Source organism: Trichoderma citrinoviride, assembly GCF_003025115.1.
Source record: "Trichoderma citrinoviride strain TUCIM 6016 unplaced genomic scaffold BBK36scaffold_5, whole genome shotgun sequence".
Taxonomy (NCBI): Eukaryota; Fungi; Ascomycota; class Sordariomycetes; order Hypocreales; family Hypocreaceae; genus Trichoderma; species Trichoderma citrinoviride.
The window spans coordinates 570,108-594,770 of record NW_020194713.1 but is presented as its reverse complement, the minus strand read 5'-3'; the positions used below and the strand labels follow the sequence as shown (position 1 = coordinate 594,770).

General features: G+C 56.5%; 6 protein-coding genes across 6 annotated transcripts; 2 read left to right on the top strand and 4 right to left on the bottom strand.

Annotated features, from left to right (window-relative positions):
- Positions 1-480: 480 nt before the first annotated feature.
- On the bottom strand, positions 481-1,501 carry BBK36DRAFT_1167789 (hypothetical protein; the record flags this gene model as incomplete). Its single annotated transcript, XM_024895089.1, has 2 exons — positions 481-1,344; positions 1,379-1,501. 2 exons carry the CDS (start codon positions 1,499-1,501, stop codon positions 481-483), a joined length of 987 nt encoding a protein of 328 aa, XP_024750710.1.
- Positions 1,502-7,724: 6,223 nt separating this feature from the next.
- Positions 7,725-8,800, top strand: BBK36DRAFT_1140037 (hypothetical protein; the record flags this gene model as incomplete). Its single annotated transcript, XM_024893348.1, has 4 exons — positions 7,725-7,774; positions 7,815-7,877; positions 8,004-8,051; positions 8,368-8,800. The coding sequence occupies 4 exons, from the start codon at positions 7,725-7,727 to the stop codon at positions 8,798-8,800; spliced, it is 594 nt and encodes a 197-aa protein (XP_024750709.1).
- A 1,586-nt stretch (positions 8,801-10,386) lies between these two features.
- BBK36DRAFT_1134994 (hypothetical protein) lies at positions 10,387-11,698 on the bottom strand (the record flags this gene model as incomplete). Its single annotated transcript, XM_024892496.1, has 2 exons — positions 11,503-11,698; positions 10,387-11,449 (listed from the first exon to the last, which is right to left on the bottom strand). A coding segment is annotated over exon 2 (539 nt), but the record flags the coding sequence as incomplete, so codon positions are not given.
- Positions 11,699-11,836: 138 nt separating this feature from the next.
- BBK36DRAFT_1134993 (FAD/NAD(P)-binding domain-containing protein) lies at positions 11,837-13,384 on the bottom strand (the record flags this gene model as incomplete). The annotated part of the gene is made up of 2 exons (XM_024892495.1): positions 11,837-12,914; positions 13,020-13,384. Coding segments are annotated over 2 exons (1,443 nt in total), but the record flags the coding sequence as incomplete, so codon positions are not given.
- A 2,782-nt stretch (positions 13,385-16,166) lies between these two features.
- On the bottom strand, positions 16,167-18,990 carry BBK36DRAFT_1167787 (phosphodiesterase; the record flags this gene model as incomplete). Its single annotated transcript, XM_024895088.1, has 4 exons — positions 16,167-17,126; positions 17,246-17,838; positions 17,931-18,749; positions 18,819-18,990. 4 exons carry the CDS (start codon positions 18,988-18,990, stop codon positions 16,167-16,169), a joined length of 2,544 nt encoding a protein of 847 aa, XP_024750706.1.
- A 1,085-nt stretch (positions 18,991-20,075) lies between these two features.
- Positions 20,076-20,768, top strand: BBK36DRAFT_1140034 (hypothetical protein; the record flags this gene model as incomplete). Its single annotated transcript, XM_024893347.1, has 3 exons — positions 20,076-20,216; positions 20,351-20,605; positions 20,739-20,768. 3 exons carry the CDS (start codon positions 20,076-20,078, stop codon positions 20,766-20,768), a joined length of 426 nt encoding a protein of 141 aa, XP_024750705.1.
- Between the last annotated feature and the right edge of the window lie 3,895 nt (positions 20,769-24,663).

The window sequence follows — 24,663 nt, the reverse complement described above, 5'->3', positions numbered from 1 at the left end:
GTCCCCGCCCGGTTGAAAAAACACATCCAGATTTGCCGCCTCAGATCCAGCCGTGTTGGTGGTATCGTGTAAAGGAAAAAAACAAGGAGCCCAAAACAGAATGCCGAGCTTGCGGCCATGACGAGACGGAAGATCAAGTTGTCTGGACTGTCAACGAGAACTGGATTCGAAACCACGTGCACGCTTGCTGTGTCGCCAAGGAAAAGCCAGAAGGAGGTAAAGAAAAGAAGAAAGAAGCAAAGAAAAAGAGGAAATGATTACGGGTATTTCCTGGAAAAAGAGAAGGATATTGTCGAGGTATTCGAACTCCGTTCCTGATGCAACAAAACGCCTATATGCCCTGACATGGTGTCTATGCCGATTGAGAAGTGATGACTCTGCTTTTGTTTGTCCGTTGAAGGGGGGTGCGCGCAACCGCGGGCCGGGTGGCGGGACGGGTAATTAAGAAGTCGGTTGTCGGTCGCGGGAGTGGCTGCAGCCTCACATTATCGTGGCGTACTCGTGGTAGCGGTCCCAGCCAAAGCCACCACCGATGCCCATGCCCAGGCTCACTCCGCACTGTGAAGGTGCGAAGACGCTGGGGAGAGGGAGTGCTGGGATGGGCGCCATGATGGGCGGGCTGTAGAAGAGCTCGGCGGTGGTCTGCGGGAGGCTGAACGAAGGCGTCGGAGAGGGCAGCTGGCAGTCGCTCATCCCCATATTGGCCCAGAGGGGAGTGTTGCTCGAGTCGACAGACGAGGTGACGCTGGGACTTGAAGGCAGCACCTGCCAAGGCTCAACGGCGGCGGGGATGATGTGAGGAGGGGCCTGCGTCCACATGCCGCCGAGGGGAGAGCTGGGCAGCAGAGGCGGCTGTCGAATGACCTCGACGACTCTCGGCGGGGGAGGCAGAAGCGGCTTCATGAGGTTCATGATGCTCGCCTTGACGTCCTTGCTCTTTCCGTTGAGCAGCTCGCCGGCACCCTCCTCCTCGAGACCCTCCAGGGCGGAGACGTCGGCGCGGAAGACAAACTTGTTGATGGCCTGGACAAAGTCCTCGTGCAGCTTCTTGCACTGCTGCTCCTTCTCGGACCAGTCGTAGGTGTTGGCCTTTGCGTCGACGCAGTGGACCTCCTTGTGGTACTCGACGAGGGCATCAATGGTGTCGGTGGTCAGCTTGAAGGCGACCTCGTTGCGCAGGACCATGTCGACGTGGACAATGTAGGCCTCGATGTGGAAGAGCTGGTGGCTGAAGAGGTTCTCCGTGGGGTCCTCGGGCATCTCGGCCTGGGGCAGCTTGGCGAGCATGATTGAGCAGAGGGTCCAGATGGCGTTGGGTGATGACAGGAGCTCAGTGAGGCATCGCTGGTGCTGGGGGACGCTGTTGAGGGCGCTTAACCCGATTGACACGCTTGAGCGTCTGTGTAAGCCACGGCTCGACCCGGGAGCCCAGGACGACGTTGACGGATGAGGCCCGCGGGGCAAAGGCCGCGGCCGAGGCGGGGAGAAGCTGGACCGGCATGTTGTCGTGTAGAAGAGGAAGCTGGACTTTTTTTTTTTGGCTGGGGTGTAAGTCGAGGACAGGCGGCTGTTGCAGGTTGACGGAGCAGCACCAAGACGAGGGACGGCGTCGAGGTCTGAGAAAAGAGACACCTCTTCTGTTTTATCTCTGAGAGACAAGAAGCGGCGATGGGTCAAAGCGGCGCAACGGGGACGAGGAAGGGCGTTAAAGAAGCAAGCAACAAAGGAGGACAATGACACACAACGACAACAGGCGGAGTGAAAAAAGGCGTGGAAAGGAAAACAAAAACCTGGAAACGGTGCCGAGCAGGGAGTGGCGCAAAGGTTGGCAGGCTGACTGAATCACCTGCTGAGCGGCCGAATGCCAGGGAAGGAGGAGAGAAGAGAACGGCGGACGAGGAGATCGTGAGGAGGGAAGAGAAGAAGAGAAGAGGGTGTGTGAGCGGGGAGAAATGGAAGATATACGGCGGTGGAGGTGGCTCGGGTACGGGTACGGGTGCTAGAGAGACTAGGCGGGTGCTCTAGCAGGTCTTGGGTCGGTTCAAGCGCTGGGGGGGTCCGCTGGAGGGCGAGTGGCTAGCGGCGGTTGGCGGTTGCAGTTCAGGGCAGTCAGCAGCCGTCTTGGGTGGTGCTCGGGGGCTGTCTAAATACCACCGCACGCGATGCCCACGGCCGCCCGAAGCTTCGACCACACATGATGCATGTACCTCGTAGTGCCTGCGGCTGGCACTAAGCAGCCAAGCATGACTGCCTGCTGCATCTGCATCTGCATCTGGTACCCGCTCGCTGGCGTTTTTTGGGTGTTGCGGACAGGTATTTTCGTGTTTTTTTGCCAGCATCGGGCGCTTTTTGCCCTCCCTGCCACACGCCCCCCCTTCCCTGAGGCGTGCGTCTTGCCCTGCCCTGCCCTGTCCTGTCCTGTCCTGTCCTGTCCGTCCTGGGCCGTGGGCGTGGTCTGGTCTGGCCTGGGTCGATGTGGTCTTGAGAGGGGCCTCGTCTGCAGGCGCCAGAGCAGGAAGAGAAACAGAAAAGCATCATGACGGGCCTGGGGGGCCATTTCGTACTCGGGACATGTACACCCTACTTCGTCCAGGCTGCGCGGCAGTATGACGCAGACGGGTAGGGAGTACACCCCAGGGCCGCCTTTCCCGCGTACTCCGAGGGCAAAGCAGAACAGACATCACGAAGCGGGTTTGTCTTTGTCCCCATGGTGCAGTTTGGCTTTTGGCTTTTTGACTTTGTACTACGCCCTCTTCACCGGGTTGGTGTTGTGGCATGTCATTCTACGTATGGTAGCACGCACATGGGGTTCTTTTTTGTTTGTTACCTTGCCTTTGATGTCTCTGGACGTAATCTGTCATGTGTACGACGTGATCAGATACAGCTTACATTCCGGCAGCTCGGGAGCACAAGGTTATTACATACCACCCGAGCTTAGATTCCATCCATGTCATCGTCAATGCTTCGACTGTTCTCCAAGAAAAGAAAAAGTGAAGAGAGGGCGAGCAGCGGCCGCCAACCGCTTGCTCAGATGAGAAACTGGGAACTGGATGCTGGATTGCTGGATGCTGGATACCGCTCCGTACTGGCTACCTCCGAGTGGCACCGACAACGGGGCATGTCGCCTCGTACTCCATACCTCGAGGCACTCGGTGCTCCGACTCTGGAGTGCTGAGAGCCAGTTACCAGGACGGGTCCGAGTCGTACTATCGTGACTCTAACTCGCTTTCGATATTCTTAGTCGTGGTGCTACCTGTAAGTAGTAATACGACCTACTCGTACATGGACGAAAGGACCCCATGCCTCGATAGGTGGGTGCCTCCATACTGCCCAAACTGACATACCGACTGTGGTAGAGCAGCAGCAGCAGCAGCAGCATGTAATCGCTCCACATCCCGTCACTGCCTCTCTGCTACTGCACGATATGTCCATCTAGTAGTACCAGCATGAAATCCCCCAACGGCCCATCAACCCCAAATCCAGCACAAAGCATTATCGAAACGAGTCAAGGACGAAATCGCAAAAGTGAAAATAAAAGAAAATAAGGGCACCCCAGGCCTGGGCTGTGTCTCCCTTGTTTTGGGAAGAGAAGCTAGTAATACAGTAGAGCAACTCTCAACCCTCTCTGGCATGGAAAACAGAAAATAGGGGGGCGTGCGCAGTCAAGGTCGGGAAGAGAGAAGCTCTGGACGGAGGAGGAGGGGCGTGTACAGCCACAGCTTGCCCGAAACGGGTAGTCCTGCAGGCGCCGGTGGAGCTGAAAGACCTGCAGCACCCGCGCCACACACCGTCTGCTTTTTTTTTCCTGGCTCTTTTTTGCCCTTGCTGTTCTGTTTTTTGCTGCTCTGCACCTGTTTTTCTGGTTTTTTGCCTGCCTGCCGCTTGTTTTTTTCGCGCGAGGTACCGCGACTTTCACAGGTCCAAGGGAACTTGTCAAGGTACTCGTACCTGGTCAGATTCTGTGGCGGGTGTCGCAACAGGGTCGGCTCTTTTGGTCGTGGCCCGTAGGCGCCCAGCCGTCACCGACGCTTTCGTACGGTTTTTCTTTTGCTCTTGGGCTTTGTCTACCTGACGGGGATTTCCTCTCCCTTTTTCGTCATGACCTCATCGTCGTTGTTCTTGAGGGAAACGTGACCAGGAATCAAAGTCCCTTGTTGCCTAAGCCGCTGGTCTAGTCGATGAGCAGCACCCAAGCAGCACAGGACATGCACATCTACATCATTGGTGCCCGGACATGATATCACGAGATCAGCCCGTCCATCAACAAGGCAGGGTCCAGTCTCAGTAGGCGCTTGGCGCTGTGAGCGAAATATCTGCCCACAATAACGACGTCGTCAACTGCGGTACTGGACATACAGTACTGCACATGCCTATTCGTACTCGTACGAGGGATGTGGGCATGGTCAAGGTCATGGCCATGGTCATGGGCGTGGTCATGGGCGCCGGTGGGTAGCAGTCGTAGTGTTGCCTGCTAGCGGCAGCATATCGGTGCCAACTTACAGAAGAGTGAATGATACCTTATATCGACTGCTAGGCACGGCGTCAAAGCGTGTATATGTGCACATGGGAGGAGTCGTAGCCAACAGCACCACGGAGAAGTGCTCCCGTCGTGGTGGGCAACCAAGACGTCGGACGCAAGACATGTGCCCTGTTCCTCGTCGATAAAGGACTGACAAGAGGGAAAAAGAACCATTAAAGTGCCGTAGGTGACTGATCGGCCGTCTGCTGCCGCCTTGCTTGCCTGGCACTTGCAAAATGCCACTTCGCTACGCTGCTGAGGCGCCATCTCCTCGTATAGCGTGTTGCATAAAGCAGCTTCGTGTGGCCCATCTTGTTATGTCGCATCATGATATATGACATCTCGTGTCTTGAAAGAAAGGAAAAAGGCCGGAGATAGAGACAGAGGAGATAACTGTCCAAACTGTTGCTTGCCCACCGGATTCCAAGGCAGTATGTACATCAGATTAGTGCTTTGCATGCAACGCTTTGCCTGTCATACAGCTCGCTTCGCTACTCATCGCTCATACCCAGAGTTCATGTAGCAGACTGACTCTCCAAGCTCATGCTGCCGTCGAGCATACAGTATGCGCCATGTACATACGAGACTTACTCCTCTTCTTGCTCCACATCGGAAGAGTGAGGGGAAAAGGCAGGCTCGCGAGTTCAAACTTCGCGAAGCAACTGATACGCAAATAAACCCACGGCGACGGAGCCGCTATTGCTTGACATCTTCGAAGCGAGCATGGTTGCGCCGCTTATGCAGGATGGAGTGACCCCCCCGTGCGTGCCTCCGCTTACAGGATTTGCTTGCGGACAACGGGGACGACGGAGGAGCAGAGAAAACCAAACGGGTGATGTTGTTGCTAGTACCAGCACCCGCCGCCGGCTCGGCCCCCTCCAGAGTCATCTTACAAAGACTCCTAGCTCAGTTTGAGAGAGGGGGGGCCAAGTAGTGGTCAGCATAGCTAGCAACGAGCTGAAACCAGACGAGAAATGCAAGTCAAATGGGAGAAATTACCATCGACCGTCTCATCTCGTCGTCTGGTCAATGAGATGCAGAAGAAGCCCTTGTTTACGCTGCATCTGCTGTAATGACCTGCATGCTCAACGCCGCGCCATGCGCCGGCCGCAACCAACCTGGGTGTGAGTGAGGAGACGGCTCTTCCCAACGGAAAAAAAAGAACCACAAGTGACATGGCCCTTTCCCACTCATTCTTTCGTTTTTCTCCTCCACTTCCACAGTGCAAGCTCGAGATGTGCGGACATGGCGGGTTGGCATGTGCCGCCGGCCGAGCCATACCAGTTGTAGTCTGCCCTCGCTTCCGTTTGGTTTGGATGCGTACTGTGGATCGTGGAGAGAGAGAGGAGGCAGTCGTACGAGTCGTCGAGGACATGTAGGCGCCGCAGCTTGAGCATTGGCCGCGTCCCCGCACTCCAAGGCGCCTCTCTGGGATCGCCCATGATCCTTCCTCTGTCGACGAGGGATTTTGATAAGAGTCGAGGTCTCGTGAATCGCCCTTTGCTTCGAGTGCTCCGCATCCGTCGGCACCGGGCTCTCCTGGTCACCCTGATTGCTTGGTGAGCTGCCAGGAGAAACAAAGGCTTTGATGAGGATGGAGACCGTCTAGGGACAAGCCGTCGTCCGTCTCCGCTAGGGCCGGGTGTTTCCCCTGGCTGGGAAGGCAAGCTGAAGCATCGAGACCGTCCTGATCGCTGCAGACATGTAAGTCCCGGGCAATGGTTGGGCAATGGCTCTCGAGTCCGTCCCAAGGGGCCCCCGGAGCGTCCCGAGACGGCGGGCCTTTGCCAGGAGTCCAACATCTCAAAAGACCCTCCGCAAGGGGATCCCCCTGGATTCTCACAGCTGCCAGACAGAGAGTCGACAGTGTGCGCATCCTCACGGCCAGGAGCGTTGCCTCCATGCAGACGGTGTTAGTGGCTTCGGCGAGCTGAGGTGTGTCGGTTGAAAAGTGACTCTGCGGCGCCTGATTGGCCAGAGACCTTGGAGGCCAGTGGTTGCCAGGGTGGAGTAGCCGAAAGAGGTCGATGAGACTGAGCCTCATTGGCTCTGTCGACAGGGCATCTGGCCAATCACAGCAGACGGCCTGATATTCGCAGAAACGGTGCAAGCGGCGTCGAAAAGCACAGAGCTCTGTGAACGGGGAGGTCAAGCCGACTGGCGAGCCCTCTTTTCCTGTGTTTCGTCGCGCCTTTCTTGGTTTCTGGCCCGTCCGTCTGCGGAGATTGATAAGTGACAAAGCTTCTCTTAAACGGCTCCTGTGCTTACACTGCGCGGCACTTGAGGCCCTGCTGCGTCCGTCCCCACAGATGCTTCTGCTATCTCTCTCCCATCTCTCTCGGGTCCCAACTGTCTGTCTGTCTGCCTGCCTCTGTCAGGGCGAAAGGCGAGGGTTTCCGGCTATCCGCCAGCAGGGAGGTGGCGGCTCTTGCTGTGGCACCTGGGGGGGCTGCAGCGTCTGCATCTCTTTGAGTGGCTACCGGATCGACTCTGCTGGATTCTGAGGATGGAGGATGGGGGCCATCAAATCTGGCCACTGTCGCGACGCGGGGGTTTGATGCATCTGGCCTGTCCTGCCGGTCCGCTTACGAGGAGGTATGCTTGCAAAGACGGCGCGGATATGGTATCCTGATTCCAGCGCGGTGCCGTGGCAGAAAGTAGCGAGTGCCCGTGAATGGCCGGCCAAAGCTTACCACCCAGCTGCAACGCGTCTCACGGGCCATGTTTTGGTCTCTGTCGTCTGATTCCGGCGTGGATGGACATGTGGATGGACGAGTCTGACCACGGCGGTCGTGGCTGGGATACGAAAGAGTGCCGCGCAAGCCACAGGCCAGGGAGGGCGACGAGGTACCGGTACTCTGCGCGCCTGGCCGGTACATCGTGGTGGCTGGCGGGGTCGAATCGGCAGCCATCGGCCTATAAGGCACCACCTTGCCTGGAAATGGACGCTCTGCTACTGCTACTACCTCATATGTACCTTTGTAGGTATTGATTGCTTCTAGATCCAATGCTATGCGCAGTACCTATGGTTATCTGTGCTTGCTGTACGGAGTATGAACCTACAATAGCCATACGAGCATCTGGGTGTGCTCGTATAAGGCCGAGGTTACTGAGGAATCGGCGAGTCCCCTGTCAAGCCAGGCAAAAGCGATCATCGTCCGGTAACACGACAACACCACACAGGCACGAAGAACGAGAACAGAGCATGGAATTCTTCACTGTTGAGAGCGAGCTAAGAGTCATGTACAAGGTAAGGTAAGGTGGAAAATGCTCGCCTCGGTAATGCCAAAAATAGGTCATGCCCAGATGTTAGCAACCGAAGGTTGATCCTGTACTTCGGTACCTCTGTGATTGCCATGTGTGGACGATCACTGGTGTTAAGTGTACGCGTACCTCGTTCCTTCTCTTGGCCACACTCACCCTAGAGTCAACGACGTCGAAAGATGATGGATGATATTCTTCTCCCTTTTTTTGCCGCTGCCAGAGGATCCAACGACAGAGACACGTCACTTGAGGCAACCAAGGCCCTGCTGTAGGCCTGTTTTGCAAAGAGCGAATTCATCAGAGGCCCAACTGCGAGGCCCGCGACGCCCTTGGAGGCGGTTGATTATCTGGCCGCAGGTGACGACGCTCACCTCTGCCCGCCTGGACGACGGCAAAGCCAGTCGGAGCCCGATTATCTAAGTGCTGCGAGGCTCGAGGGACCTCACACACTGGAGAGTCGAGGGAGTGTGCTACGGACGCCCCTCCGAAGATGAAAGGAACAAGGGCGGCGCATATCGAGCGCAAGAAGCGCCTGCGGCCTCGGCCCTGGACATGCAGTCAATGCATTGACCTTGGCTGTGCAGGCATTCGACATCTGCATGTACTACTCCGTACTGGGCGCCCAATGGGCTTGTCCGCACCTCGACGCCTCAAAGAGGCAACGGCAGCATTGGGATGAGCAAGGCGACAATTGTCGAAACAGCAAAGTGGCTACGTAGCGAGGCTGGCGCATCAAGCTGGCCTGGCCACCTCGCCATCACAGACGTGGCCGCCGCCAAAGACGTGTTCGTGAGCCTTGCCATGCCCAACACTTCGTCTTCGTTGTCGCCGTCGTCGCCTGCAAACCCTCGCGGGCTGCCTCTGAATTGGAGCACCGGTGGCAAATGCAGGCTCCTCACCGATGCATTAGCCGAAACCCCACGAAGATTTCGGGACTTGAACCAGCAGGCCCGGGTCGTCTACGATGACAGCACGCGCCTCAACAATTGCCTGATGCTGGCATCTGGCAAACAATGAGCCTGCCGGCAAAGGTGTATGCAGGGTGCGTCCTGGTTCGGATAGCCGAGAACCACAGCATTGGAGAAATCTGACCCTGGAACTCATCCCCGGAGGCTCTTGGTGGACCCCACGCCAGCAACGGGTCGCTCACCGATCGACACGAGCCAGCGACTCGGATACTACTGCTCGTGCTCGTATCCAAAGAAGATGGACAGATGTCTATTGGCAGCATGTTTCAACCACTACGAGTACGCTGGCAGTCTGAGAAAGTGTGGCTGGTGACGAGGCCCAACGATCGAGGACCTCCCAGTACATGCGTGCTCACTGCCAAGGTTCTATATGTGAAGGCTTCAATATTACAGCATAGCAGAGGATTTCTCCTGTGCTACCAGACTTTGGGAAACGAGGTGCGCATCCCGTCCTCGCTCACGTCGCCTTTGGCCCCAGGGCACTGACAGTATGCGGTACAGGTACGATGCCATCACGACGGTACGCCGTCCCTTCCACGGTCCGAAGCACGGGTCTATTGATTGTACCATCGTCTGCATGCAGCTATCCGGCCAGACGAGACGGGCATCTCGCAACAGGCACGACCAGACGCCACACCCCCTTGGCCACCGGCCCTGCAAAACCCATGGACAGCTGAACGAGCTGCATCGATGCCCTCCTTGCTCCGTCGTCGACTGCTGCACGACCGTGTCCATGGCCGCCCCTGACGTCTCTTTGCAGCTCGGGCTCAGGGCGAGCTCTGCACGGATTCTGCTTGATGCCCATGCCCTGCCCCTCGGTGTGGCCGCCATCAACAACGTGGCGCGGCAGACTCAGCGACTATCATCGGCTCGTGGCTGTGTCTGCCTTGCGAACTGTGGCTAACCCCACACAGATCTGCCAGCTGTCCCGTCTCCTGTCCCTGCGCTGCTTATGTAACGCGTCGATTCCCGCACGGGAGGCAACCAAGCGGAACTGCGTCCGGAGGTACCGTCCCACCGCTTTTCGTGCTACTGGTGACTTCGTTTCCAGGTCGACTCGACAGACAACTCCTCCCGAGTCGCCTCCTGAGTGATCTGTAACCATCGCGTTGGTACAGGGGATACTCGTACGAGAAGATGAGAGGAAAGAAGAAGGCTTCGGAGGATTACCCTGCCGTCGATACCTAACGAGCCAGGGTCAAGCTTTGACCCCCTTCCAAGCGGCGTCTAAAAAAAAAAATTCATCGATAATACCCCATGTTGATATTACATCCTTGGCATCGATGACGTCGTTGCCGCTTGTCGGAGCAAACTTCGGGCTTCTCACTACAGTATCGTGCCATGTTCTGACATGGCTGTCTTCGCTTGCCTCTCTCTCTCTCTCTCACTGCCGTCATTCCGGCCCAGCAATCACGGTGCCCAAGAGGGAAGGATGTCTTGGTTCGTTACACAATGCCTGGGATGAGCACAGGAGGGACGCGACGCTCGGTGCTCTTGTGACCGCCTGGTCATGTGGACAGATGTCTGTAGCAGGTCTCCTACCGTATCTACGCATGGATGGATGATGGTCTATGCCGAGCGGTGCCCGAGGAACAAGCCCATACCTGGCAATAACGGCAACTACGTCTTGGCCTTTTGACTCATTCATGCCCAAGTACGAGCATGACATGGCTGAGCGGCACGCTTCGGTGTTGCGTTGTTGCGTCGTTGGGCAGAGGAAACGCGGAATCATGGCCTCATCGAGGACAACATCAACCTGAAGAGGTCTCTCCGTGGAAGCAAGGCGGCACTGTTTGAGTGGCTTTCCCTTCTTCGTCTAGTATGGCGAGCTATCAAATCTGGGCCTTCCCGAATCCTTTCCTTATGCGTTCCCGGCCACCGAAAGCGCTTGAGTCTCGTTCCCCATAGGTTGAAAAGATGAAACAGCAATGTCTCTATCCAATTGCCCCTGCTTCTAGATTCCCCGTGCGGATACAGGCCTGTCCCTATATCCATCCAATGAGCCTCCCAGGCCAAGGGGTGAAGCTTTCTCGTCCATCGTCTCCCTACAGCTCCCTACAGCTCCTTAGAGACACCCCGTGATATCCAGTCGGCGATGGCCATGACGGTAACCATGGGGTTGACGCCGCTCGCGCTCGGGAACACGCTACTGTCCGCAACGTACAGATTGCTCGTGCCCCAGACGCTTCCCCTCTGGTCCACCACGCCAGACTCCTTGGTGGCGCTCATTCTGCACGTTCCCATCTGGTGCGCCGAGCCAAAGGACGTCAGAGGCGGCTTGTTGCCCGCGGTGCGGACTTGTTGCAGCCACTTGGCAAAGGCAGCGTCCGTGAACTCGGGGTCTTTGTCTTGGACGTGCTTCTCCTGCTCCGCGGCATTGGGCAGGAACGGCGGCACGCCGGGGTAATGCACTCGCATCTCCGCTGCGCCGCTAACGTAGGCAACCTTGGCAAGGCCAATGATGCCCTCGAGATTGTTCTCGCGGTCGAAATCAGAAGTGGTGTAGTCAATACGCGGGCCCCCAGTCTCAGGATCGACAAATACCCGGCCAGAGTCTCGATCGCGGGATAGCGAGATGAAGGAGCTGGAGTGGTGATACTTCATGGTGTTGAGCTTGGCTTCAAGGCCTCCGGCCCAACTCTGCAATGAAAATGCAATGTAAGGCTAGGAAGCAGTCACAAGCAGTCGAGTCAGCGGATGATGTATCGTCTCGTCAGAAAAGTCAAGGGAGCACCATGGATGCCCCCCCGACTTGATCAACTCACCACCATGCATAATGCCTCCAGCTTTGCCCCGTGTCCTTTGCCATCGAGGTTCTCAAACTCGCCGCTCCAGCTTGTGATGATGCTGCCTTCCCAAGGCCGAGTCTCTTTTCGGTGGACAGCCATCAGGCAGTTGACTGGATGAAGATGAAGATTCTGTCCAATCTGCGGATTCTGAGAAGGGGGAAGTTGTTTCACATGTCAGCAAGCGCGTCCCTTTAGATGGTCCTCAGCAGATGAGGTACAGATGGAAAGAGGGGGTACAGGAGAAGTGAGCGTCGAATAGCAATGGTTACTGGGTATCGGAATACATGAACACTTACCTGGACGCCGCTCTTCATCAGGATGACGGGACTCCAAAAGCTCCCAGCGCACAGAATGACCTTCTTCGCCGTGATGACGACGTTGCGCTGCGTCCGTTCTGCAACGTCCTTGTGAAGGCCACCATCGGCATCTCTCGAGGTCCACGTCCCCCGAACGCCTGTGGCCGTCGTGCCGTCGCTGTCGAAGAGCACCCTCTCGACGCTGAAGCCCTCCATGAACTCGGCGCCCGCCGCGGCCGCGGCCGGCAGCCAGCTCACCGCGGGCCCTCTCTTGACGCCCGATCCGCAGCCGAGATGGCAGTGGCCGCAGTCGTGGTGCCTGTTGGCCGTGTTCTGGGCGGCGACGCCCGCGTGCCAGCCCAGCTTCTTGCACCCCTCGAGCAGCGCGCTGTTGCGGAAGTTGTGGCGGACAGTCTCCGTGCCGGCGCCGATGTACTCCCAGACGCGGTCGACGCACTCGTCAAAGTCGCGCGACGCGAAGAGCGGGAGGCCCTCGCCGGCCCATTCCTGGCGGACAAAGTCCTGCAGCTTGAAGCACACGCTCCAGTTGATGGTGCCGCCGCCGCCCCAGCAGCTGGCGGACGTGAGGGCGGTGCTCGCGTCTTCGCTGACGTAGGCGCCGCCGCCGTTGTCGAAGAGGTAGTTGAGCGCGGCGACTTGCGGCATGGGGAGGGAAGACGGAGGGAAGTGGTAGCCCTTGTCGACGACGAGGACCTTGTGGCCTGCCTCCGCCAGGTTCTTTGCGCAGACGCCGCCGCCCGGGCCGGAGCCGACGATGACGACGTCGGTGGCGATTTCGTGCACGTCGTCCCCGGGCGGCAGCTGGATGAAGTTGAAGTCGAACCCTTGGACGGGCTTCCAGTCCTTGGGCACGTCGGAGTATCCGCAGAGCTTCTGGAAGTAGGGGTTCGTGGTGCAGTTGGCCTTGTTAGCCAGGGTGGCGAGGGACTTGGCGAGCCCCCTGATCGCTGTGAGTCTCGAAGTGGTCCAAGACTTGACGATGGCCTCGCGCACGCTGGTGGGCTGCTGGGTGATGGGGCTCCAGTAGCCCGTCAACAAGAGGCTTCCCGTGCGTGTCCTGTGCCGCCATGGAGAGAGAGAGAGAGAGTGAGAGTTAGCCACAGATGATTGCTTTTCATTCCCTACCCAGTCAGAACCCCCCCCGCGAGAGTTCGAAACTCACCCCAACGATCCGAGGACTTTGGCAAGCTTAGCCTTTGCCGGCGACGCGGCCAAGCTGCGCAGACAGTCGACCCGAAACGGCGCATGCTCCGCCGGTCGGAAGGCGAGGTACTCGGCGACCAGCTCCTTGCTCGGAGGGTTTTCGAAGGAATTCGTGACGCTGTCGACGAGGCGGTCGAACTCGGCGTCCGGGATGGCAATCTGCGTCTCCTGGTCCGTGACCGCGGAGGCCCTGACGTAGGACGGCTGGATGCCGTCTAGCAGGGCCCAGAGCATGTCCCATTGGTCTTGGGACAGGAAGTCGCTTGGTGGAGGGGGAGGGAGGGGGATTGCCGCTGGGGCTTGGAGGGGAGGAGTTGTTGCCATGGCTTTTTATTTAGGATGAGTGACGATGATGAAGAATGGGCGATGATGGTGATGGTTGATGCCGTGTGCTCAAAAGAGAGAAACAAGTGCCGTCTCTTGCTTCCAGCGGCAATGAAAACACTCGGTGAGTCTAGCTGCGTGCGCTTGCCTATCATCTCGTCAGTGATCCAATCTCTCTTTTGCTCCAATGCCCCCCATTCCGGGTTCAACGTTGTGTGAAAAAAGCATCGCGGTAAGATTAGGAGAAGGTGTGTCGTACAAAAAGATGAGATTTGACAGCAAACAAAACAGCTCCCTGGTTCGTCTAACTCTCTCAAGTCGTGTTACTACCCGGACTCAAAACCGGAAAAGTCTTTGATAAGGCACGCTTCCTTATATGAGTCGGCTGCCGTCCGCGGATCGATTGTTGTATCTTGCGTGCGCTAGGTAGATGCCGAAGGGCCTCTTCTTCTTCTTCTTCTCGCCCAATGTTTTCGCAGTTCTGATTGCTTTCACAGCGACACACAAGACGGTTTGCGTGAAATTGTCAGCTTACATGTGATGGCGAGTTTGACAAACGGGGAATTTCCACGCCAGGAAAATACGAACAAGTAAAAGAATTTAGAAAAAGGGACTGAAGAGAGCGGACTCAAGGCATGTAGCAATTGAATTAGCAAAGTCTGCTAATCAAGCAAACGCGTGCGAGAGAAGGCAAACTTGGAGTATTATATAGACCAATTTATTAAAAAGGAAAACAGGATCACTTTAATAAACCAACGTTGGGGGAAAGCATACTATTTATTATCTATTAGGCCCAACGGGGACCGGCGCGGAAACGGGAATCTGCGGCTAAGGCATGTATCAATTTTCCCTTGATACCAACACAAAAGGTACGTAAAAATAAGGCATGGGAAATCTCCAGCACCACCCTCTCTCGTGTACAATAGTCTGCATCTTCTTCATGATTGTTTGCCGGGCAACCTTGGTTACAAGTCACAGAGCCAAGCTCCCCAGTTCAGGCAGAGACAAGCAGCCCAATCCGGTCACAATACCCCCTCATTGATTGACTAAGGTAGGCCTTCTTTCAGCCTTGCTGGTGTGTTTCTGGACAGTCGCTGCGATGTTCAAAGGATGGACTAATATCAAACACCACCAATCTGATTAACTTGGCTACCAAAAGAAGGGGGGATTTCATGTCCAAGTCCTCCCATCCGCGGCATGGCATGTACCAATCGTTACGTGGCGAAACATGGAAGCAAGCTTGTACTCACTTTCTCCTGGTATAAAACATCAACATACAAAGCCATTGCAAACAACTACTAAAAAAGAAGAATGGATAGACTAGGTAGGTAACAAAATCAAAAAAGAGCTACTACTAATGCAAAGACAAGACTTGATGCGGGGTCACACACACACACACACACACAACACGCATATCTGTGGTCCGGCCGGTTTCTAGCTGCATCCCGGCTTCAGCTCCCCTGACTGCTCGAATACATCGTACCTCGGCTCGTATATCTATCATGGAGGATCATCAAATCACCCCGTGAGGGGAAGCTGCATGTGCCGAAAAGACAAATCAATCCCCATGCTCAACATGTCACGCTTCGCCATGGAGATCCATCATGAGCAGATGCAATGTATACATTTTCAATATCTATTCAACGACTTGCCCGATATACAGGGACATGAACAACATGCCTCCCGGCCGGGTGGCTTCGGCAACCGGGCAGTCCTGCAAGACAAGGACCACATTCACTATTGCTTCAGCTCATGTGTCTGTCACTAAGGAATCGGCTTCAGATGGCCCGCTCTTCGCCGGGGTAAACCTGTATTCAACTCTTGGCTATGCACCAAAAACAATGGCTGCCTGCGCACCTGCGAGTCCAGATACGATGCCGCGCCTTGGCCTTTACGGCCACGGGCTCACCCACTTGACCCTTTCTCGAACCTTGCAGCCTTTCTCTAGAGTCCAATGCATCCAGCCGTAATAACGCCCTCTTCCGGTTGTCGGAATCCTCCTCCTCGCCTGTTCGTACATGTCTCGATACACCATAGCAAGCCCTGAATCCCGAGTAGAAGAGAATAAGAGAAGTAAAAAAACTGTCAAAGAGAAACAAGAGAGGATACCAGATAAAGAAAAGGTAGTGAGTGTGATTGTGCGACACAGGAAAATGGGAAAATGAAAAATGAAGGAGTGTCAGAAGTCGCGACATCCTGGCCCAAATGGCCGAGTCCCAAGGGTATATACTTATCGCCGTTCCCCTCCCTTCCAAGTATATAAAATGTGTTAGGTATACAGGTATATGTATGAAGAGTTGTTGTTTCGTCCAGATTCTGGAACCCAAAATTGTGGTGTATGTGTGCTTTTTTTTTTTGCTTTTTTCCCTTCTTTTTTTTTTTTTTTTGCAATTGTTGTTTCTCTCGTTTTAGCCTTGTCCAAGCCCCTGAATACCCGTCGAACCCGTTCCGAAGGCATCACAGTTGCAGCAAAGTTGGCAGAAAGAGGTATGGCCAACTTCCTAAAATCCAACGCCGTGAACCGACCGAATGACTTTTCCGCGATTCGTGAAAAGGTAAGGCACATCATAACATGGCCGTAGCCCCCATGAAAAGAGGCTATATTCGCGCAATCACAATCGTAAAATCATGGGGCCATAATCGTAGCCGTGTCGCAGTGGGTTTCATTGCGCGTGGCAGTGGTATATATATCGCTTCCTTGCTTGGTCGTAAGCGTTTGTCGTTGTTTCGGAGTCGTTTGGTGGCTTTTTTCGAATTCTGTTTTGTGCAGCCCTTGGATCCTTCAGCCCGAGGTATCAGCAGTCGGGAATGGGGGACTTGATCCCTTGCTTCTCTTAAAGAAGGGAAAGTCCTTCATTCGGAATCTGCTGGGCCGTTTCTTAAGGGCCTTGCCTTCGGCTCGGCCAATGCTACCGCCAAACGGTGATGACTCGTCGTCTCCATGCGACATATCTCGCTCTCGTTCGCGCTCCCGTTCTCGGCGCGGCGATGTCGGCGACCCCTTAAGGCTGAGAGGCGACATGTTGTATGCCGGCACGCTGAGAGTCCGCTCTCCAGACTCATTGCTGACAATGCTGGTGCCTTGCGTGCTGGGTGAGAGCGTCATCTTGCCCGTGGCCACGCTCGCAGCCTGCGAAGCCCAGTCGGCGGGGAAGCCAGCGGATAAGCTGCCTTCGGTCGTCTCGCTCGTCCGGAATTTTGACGGGGCCAACTTGCCCTCCATCGCGTCGTCCGGTCGGTGGCAGGTAAACGGATCGCCATCTGCCGCGTCCCTGACAGCGTCAAAGGCCATGCCGTCGACGCCGGGGTGCTCGACGGGGGTGTGGGGATCGTGGCCGGACTTGGCCGTGGACGGACTCGGTGCTGGTGAGATCTCGAGCTTCAGTTCGCCATCGTTTTCGGCTGGGAAGCTCCTCGTTCGCCGGTGCTGTTCGGTCGGGCCGGCCGGTTCCGGTTCCTTGGCCTGTTCCTCCTGCACCTTGCTTTCGAAGAATTTCTGGTTGATGTGAAGCTCCTTGACGGCGTATTCCATGGCTGGCATTATTTCAGCCACGCCTTGGAAAAGCGGTATGGCGAACATGTTCATGAAGCCAAGCTGGGCGTTTGCCAGGGAAAGAATGTCCTTCTTCGGGGGTGCCATCAGGGACGACTTGATTTCGAGTTCGTCTTCCATCGTGGCTTGTCTCGAAAACTCCTCCGATAGCATATGCATCCACTTCAATGCTGTTGAATGGCGGCGTGCCTGTCCGAACGAGTCAGTATCTTCCACTTATGCTCTCGCACTAAATGAAAACAAAGGGGCAACAGATGAGGGACAAGGCGTCCCTCATTCTTGCTTATTCCACATGCTACAACACATACCACGTTGCTAATGTCTGCGCACTTGATGAGGAGCGAGCACACGAGAACTTTGGCATCTTCCAACTGGCGCCCGTTCCACTTGGCAGGGTTGCCATCGGCCTCAAAGCTCTGCTTGAGCGTCGCGAGCTTCTTCATGTAGTCGAAATGGAGGCCCATGTCCGTCGCCAAGATGGAGCTAATCATCAAGCTGCGCATCTTGCGATCTTCAAAGACTGCGGGCCAATACCTGCGAAGGATCTGCGTAAAGGCAGCGCAATGAAACGACTCTAGGACAGATCGATCATTGTACAGCTGCGCTAGCGGGGCGTTGAGCGTGGTGAGGAAGCCATTGTTGACGCCCGGGTGGCCGACGTCGTGGCCAATGGCCGTGACGAGGAGGGTCAATGCCTCATAGGGTGTGACGATGGAGGCGATGGGCGACTTGCGCACCTTGGGCCTCGGTTGCGCATATGTCGGGTACGGAGGGACGGAGCCGATGTGGACGAGGAAATTGAACGTCGCTTGAAGGACGTCCACCACGTGACGGAAGTTGTGGTAGGGCACAAAGCTATTGTATGCAGCACGGCATGCGACAAGGAAGCTAATGAGCTGGTCTGAGATTTATTGGTCAGGCTCGATTCCATGCGGCTGAGCGGGTGCAGGCATCTTCCTGGGAGAAGAAAGAGGAGAAAAGCTGCACACTTACCTGTTGGTATCCGCCACCTCGCGAGGTCTGGCGAAGTCAGGGCATGCTTGAACATTTGCAACGCAGCCACCAGCAGCTCGTCGTCGGAGAACTCGTGGGCATCAAAGTGCCAGCGGCCGACGGCCTCGGCAATGATGGCTTGGCGCTCAGAGGAAACGGCAATGTGCGCGCCGGCGATCTGGTCCTCCTCGGGAGACAGGCGGCAGATGCCGTTCATGAGGCCCGAGACCATGGCCTCGCGGAGGTAGGCGTAGGGCTTCTGCTCGTTGACGCCGACCCAGGATCGCTTCCGGCCCTTTGTAATCTCCATCATGGCCTGCTGGTCCCGAGCGGCGTCCCTATGGGCCTTATAAGCGCATATCTCAAGCGTCGCGATGCACTTGGGGCCCAGGGGGCTGATGATCACGTCGACGGCGCCAAGGTCCAAGCACCTCCTTATGAGCTTGCGACTGACGGGTTGTGAAGCGGCAGTGTTGGACGAGGGCTCGGTCGCGCCGTCGGCCATTTGTTCGCGCGTGTCGGGATAGCTGATGATGGGGATGGGGACGACGAGCTTGGAGATGCTGCGCAGGTGCGCCTCGGTGATGAGCCTCTGGAGCAGCGACAGGCCGTAGAGGTTCTCGTCGGGGGTGTGGATCTCGGAGTCGCGGTTGACGAGGTCGGGGTCGGCAGAGGAGGCATTCGGCAGGGGGTCGGGTATCCATTCATCATGGGGCGTGTCCAAGAGGACCATGGTTGGCGTCATGTCCATCATGGACCCGGCCTCGTGAAGCTGCATCAGCTTCTCCATGCAGGCGGCGCCGGTGGCACAGACGTGGACTATATAGGATGCGAAATCGCGAGTCAGTAAGGAGCCACGGGGAGTCTAGGGACGCAGAAGGAACCAACCGTCGCCAAAGGCGTCGAGCAGCGGCTGGACGAGTTCTCGAACGCGATCGCGGTGCCAATCGGGGGTAGCGCCTGTCGGCAAGGCCGCGGGATCGTCTGGTATGGCGCGCAGCAGCCGGGCCTCCCCAACGGTGCGATTGACGTAGATGACATGGCAAGTGAGACTGTCCATGGTGGGCAACGGAAGGCTACCAGTCTCTCGACTGGAGCACGTTGGCCACACGGGGCAAGGGTTGCGGCGCGCAAGGCTATGGGCGGCACGAGGCGACTGGTCAATTCGAGCTGAGGGCGTCTCGGAATCTTCGACCTTGGTTGAGCCAGCGTCGACGAGGCGCGCGAGACGTGGTAGAAGCTTCACAGGTCGCAGAACAGGGGGGTTCGGTTCGCCGGAGCTCGAGGAGAGAGAGAGAGCCAGAGAAGGAGAGTGAGCAGAGGGAGGAGGTTTAGATGCTGGTTGCGGTTCTCGGGCGCGCGCGCAAGACTCGAAAGGGAGAAAAATCAAAAGGAAAGCGGTTGTTGTGATGGGAGATTGCGACAGGGCGGCCGAGGCGACGATGAAGGCGAGACACTCTGTATGCTCCAGAAGGAAGCGCCTTGGAAACAAATTGGGAGGAAAATTGGAGGTTAAAGGAACGAGTTGAAGAAAGTTCAATGGCGGCAACGCGGGATGAGGAGCATCCGCTTAGTTGGCTGTGAGTTGTATGTGTGTGTGTGTGTGTGTCTGTCTGACGCCGGATCGTGGCGGACGACGATTCACCAGAAATAGGGAAATGAGGAGGGAAAAAAAGGGAAAATATGGAAGAACAAGAGAAGGTGCTCCCTGCAGCACACACACAGCCAAGTGTGGTATCCGGACAGGTTTTGGGTGAGTCGTCGAACGGCACAGAAAAGGAAAAGGAAAGGAAGAGACGGTGGTTGGTCGACGGACGCAAGACGCAGCCGCAGCTCGCGGAACAAGCAGAGAAGAGTCGAAGGCGACTTCTGGAGTCGCACAAGAAGTGGAAGAGCGAGAGAGAGGGTGTGTCTTAGACGCTTGGCGCACGCGGGCGGGTCCAGAGGGGCCTTGGGTGGCTTTGGGTGGCCGTAGGTGCCTCCGGGGCCCTATTTGGGGCCTGCTCGGGGGGGGGGATGGGCAGTTGAGCGAAGGTCGACAGCCCCGGACAGTGGACGGACGGGCAGCAGAGAGCCGCGGAGCAGCGCTCAGAGCACTGGGCTGGGCTGGCGCAACCGAATGGAACCCGAAGCCGACTGAATCAAATGGCTATCCAGGTGCTGTGCTGCGCTGTGGACGGCGCGCGGTGGCGTGTGGCTGGCCTTGTGGTTGCTGGCCTGGTTCCGGCGCCGCAGCAGCACAGTGGGGAGCAGCGAGCGTCTAGCGGCGCTTCTAGCTCGTCCTTGGTGTCTCGCCCTGCAAGGCCTTGGGCTGGAGGTTGCTCGGAAAGATTCTGGGCACGACCGGGGTGGGCTGGTCGCGAGATGCAGGCTTTGGGCTGCTTGCTGCTTTTTCGCTGCTGCTACTAGTCTCGGGCTAGTCAAGGCGGTCGTCGGACGCTGGGCGGAGGCGCAAGACGTCAGCCGTGCGAGAGGGATCGGCGCGAGGGCAGGGAACTGAAGATGGAGATGCGATGCCGTCAGGTCGAGGCAGATTGCGAGAAGCAGCAGTTCAAGACAAAAGACGCTGGGCACAGGCGAGCCGGGCAGACGAGGGCCGAAGCGAGTCGTGGCTAGGCGGTCGTCGTCGTCTCAACGGCCAAGGGCGGCTGCACGAGGCGAAGGGAGGGGGGGTGGTAAGTAAGGTAAGGTAGCTGCGAGGTGAGACGGCCGCAGACCAGAGCCAAGGAGAGTACCTGCGTTGGAGGAGAGGAGAAGCACGGGTCGGGAGTAGCTGACAAGTAACAACCCTCTGTACCCTGATAGCAGCTGTACGTTCTCAAGGGAGAGCAGCAGTGATGGCGCAAACGACAGGCGAGAGTCATGGGCAAGGGAACCTGCTCGACGACGCCATGGCTCGACGGGCTGGCGGTTAATGGATGGGCTGAGGCGAATCGTCGCTGGCGCCTATTACCCAGGAAATGGAGGGGGAAGCAAACAAGGACGGGCGAGGGAGGGCTTCGATATAAGGTGCCGGAGCGAAGAACAAAACGCGAGCCCTATCTGGGCTCGATTCCGTGCAGCTGCCAGTGCTTGCGAGAAGCACCAAGTCGTAAGTACGTAGGTACAGATCGGTACCGTGACTTGGCGCCGGGCTCCGTTATCATCGCGACTCCCTACCAAGTGCATGCGCCTAATGTAATGCGCTGCACCTGCACACAAGGTTCGCACTCTGTCTCCGTCTCGGTGCTCGTACGGACAGGTTACGATAGCAGTCTGCTGCTATTAATGCCTGCGATTCACATCGAAAAAAGCGACTTGTCACGTCCAGGCGCGGTCCCAAGGCTCCGGTCAAGTCCCCAGGGACGGGACACGAGGAGCGTTGGGGAAACACACTCCAGGCCGTCAGTCGGGTCGCTGCAAATAAGCAGCCCATACATGCTTCATACTACTACATACCATACAAGTGACTGACAGCGCCGGGGCCCGCTCTGCTGCTTGCTTCCAATTGCTACCTGTCACTCGATGCCATGTATGTATTTCTGTATGTACGAGTAATAGCAATCAGCAGCCCTACCTTGCTTACCTAGGTATCTTTGTGCTTCATCCGTGGTCTGGCTTTCCATGCAATGCGTCCAGCAACAGACAACTCACATCAACAACAGTCATCATCATCCAAGGTACAGTACCAGCATGTACATACACGTCGGTCGGGGGGACCAGGGTAGCTCCCATGTCCATCCCCCCCCCCCAGCACAAAGGACAAGACAAGACAAGACAAAGACAAGCTCCAAACATGAAAGCAGCGGCCGTGATGCAAGGCGCACATCCGTGGCCGCTGAATGGCCCAAAAGTCGCAAAGTGCGGAGGTGCTGATGCATGCATGCAGGTGCTGTGGGTGGCCGGCGGCCGGATTTGGACCACTCATGTGTGAGCCGGCCATTTTGACTCAAGCCATGGAAGTCTTCCATGAAGAAAAGAAACAACATGGAAGGCTGCAACGAATTTCTCTGGCGAGAGAGGGAGGGGAGGGGGGGGGCCGGAAGGGATTGATTGGGGTTTGAGGGGTGAAGGGGTTGGTTGGTTGAAGGGGGGAGGGGAAGGGGATCCCTTGGGCGTTGCCGGTGCTCCACCCGGTGAGGCACGGTGCAGCCAATCACGGCCAGCCGCAGCCTGCGGGAGCCTCGCTTTCGCTGTTCCAGGGGACCGAGGGCGCTGGAACGGGGGGGCAGAGCAGCGCTGGGAGAGCGGGAGAAGCGTCACTCAAGGGAACCTGAAGATGGGAAGGTGGATGATGGCATCACATCATGGAGGCAACTCTAAGACAGCCCCGATCTCTTAGTGAAGGGTTAGCACTCAGATCGGGGGACCCTGCACGCCTCTGGTGCCTCGGGAACCATGGCGGCTGTTCATGTCCATAGCATCTCTGGAGTTGTTGACGCTATCTGTACAGGTAACCATAGCAGAACAATGAAGACCAAGTCACATCCTTGAGGCCAATCCCAGCTTCCACGTCGCCGTGCCGGCTGCATCACGCAGAGCAAAGCATCAGATTGCGCTCGCACTGTGCCGCCCCCATGCGACGCGCAGCAAATGATCTTGTCCGTATCCGCCGCGCCCTTGTCTGCATATACATACTACCTGTATAGTACTGATGTATGTAGGTATCAATCTCGGGCTCTTATGAACTTTGATGTGACTCGCGCTTGTTGCTCTGCATGGCTGCGTTGGTGGTGCTACAAGCAGGATTTTCTGGCTTGCGTGCTTCATTTCATGTCGCTTGCTTGCTTTTGCTTCCGGCCGCTGGTCCCATGAAACCCACCCGCATCATCGAAATGCTACTCCGTAATGTTTTGTAGGTACATAGACTACATGCTAGTCCCGAGGCCATGCAACCACCTGGCAATGCAGCAACCTGGGCGTTGCACCAGGATCGCGATGGCTCGTCGTTGGGAACAAAGGTACAACAAGACGAGAGATACAGACGGACGGGCAGAAGCAGAAAGGAGACACGGTTGGGAAAAAGCCACCAGAAACGCACGAGCCTCGATTCCGGCTGGCCGCCTTCAATTTCTTTAGACCGATCTCGGCCGGCCCGGCGAAGGCAAGGCCAACACCAACAAGTTCTCAGCCTCTCGACTTGAAACGGGACTCGTACGAGAGAGGTCGATGCTGCTAAAGAACCCAGATCCGGCCATCCGCCGCTGCTTGTCCGCCCAAGCAAGGGACAAAGCGTATAGTAGCTCGTTGCTGTACTCGGCACACTTCCTTGCAACAGAGACGGCTTCAACCCTGGAGGAAGCAAAATGAAAATACTACCCTGATACCTGCCCAAAGCTCCCTCGCCCGGCTTGCAGCCCAGTTTGCAGGGGAGGGGGAGGCCCAGGGTGGAGATGATGGGATTTCGCCTAGGCCACGGGTTACTTAATGTATGGGAGAGAAAAGAGTCGACCAGGGCGCTGCTGAGGCCGGTGGATCTGCACGTTCTGTTCAGCTCACAGCAAAACTGCAGGGGGGGAGATGAGATACAGTCAGGTTCGGGAGAAAGCCAGAGAGAAAACAACAGGAAGAAGAGAAAGAGTGAGAAGAAAGTGGACGAAGGCAGAAGGGCGCAACAGAGAGGGCGGCATGCATCGCCTTTTTCGAAGAAAATATGAAAGGGAAAAAGGGAAGGGAAGAAAAGGGGGCATATACGAGTACGTCAAAGGCGCAGTTCAGTTGCTGCTGCTCTTCAGCCCTTTGAGGTCGTAACTCGCCCCCTCTATTCCCTCCGTCCCGAACAAATATCGGAGGAGCTAGGGAATTTTTCTTGGAGACGATGGATCGAGGCTACGGACTTGGCCGTTCGGGTACGGAGGCGGCGGAGGCCCGTTAGCACGGGCAGCCACATGCCCTATTTCCACCTTGCGCACCTTGATGCTGCTGCGTGTTCCTGTAAGCGCCGAAATCGTGGAGACGGCGAAACGCGCAGGCCCTGTTGCTTGTCTTTTCTTGAGTTTTCAGCTGCTGTAAGAATATAAGACGCGCGTTCGGAAGGGGGGCTTGAAAGCTCGGTCTCGCCTTACTTGATGATGAGTGCCTTTGTTGGGCCTTGTTCGTGTGGCTTGTAAGTGCATGTTTTGCCTCTCGGGGACGAAAATTGCGAGAAGGTGTACTAAGCGACAGCACCTCATACTGTAGAGAACTTCATTGACGTAGCGTTAACTCGTGCTAGTAGTTCGGACTATGTAGTTATGATGTACGGAGTATTGTTCCCATGCGCGTTACAATACATACATGTAGTGCAAGATGGAAAGCTGGAACGCTGATCCCCAGCGCGTCGTCTTTTCCTCATTGTTTGCCCAGAACTGATCCGCGATCGGCACGTTGTTTGCTGGGGGGTTCAGAGACATGGGAAGTTTGAGAGAGAGCACCTCATCAGCAAAGAACCAGGCAGGCAAGAAAACCGAGGCCCCTGTGCCTGTACATATGCTAAGTAGGACTATTGATTCGCGTCTCGTCTTCTTGTTGCAAGGGACGTGGCCCTCGAAATCAGCACATGCTGCCGCACAGTCCAGCTCCAGCCCCGATGCCTTGCAAGGGAAAGGATGGTGACCCTTTTTTTTTGTTCTCGTTTCCCTATTCTTGCCCGACCTACAATTCGATATATCTGGCCTTTCGTACTCTGTAGATGCTCGGCACATGCGGTATCTCTGTACATGACGCTGATACGTGGTTCCTTCGTAAGCTGGTGCGAGGTCGTAGATCCATAAGC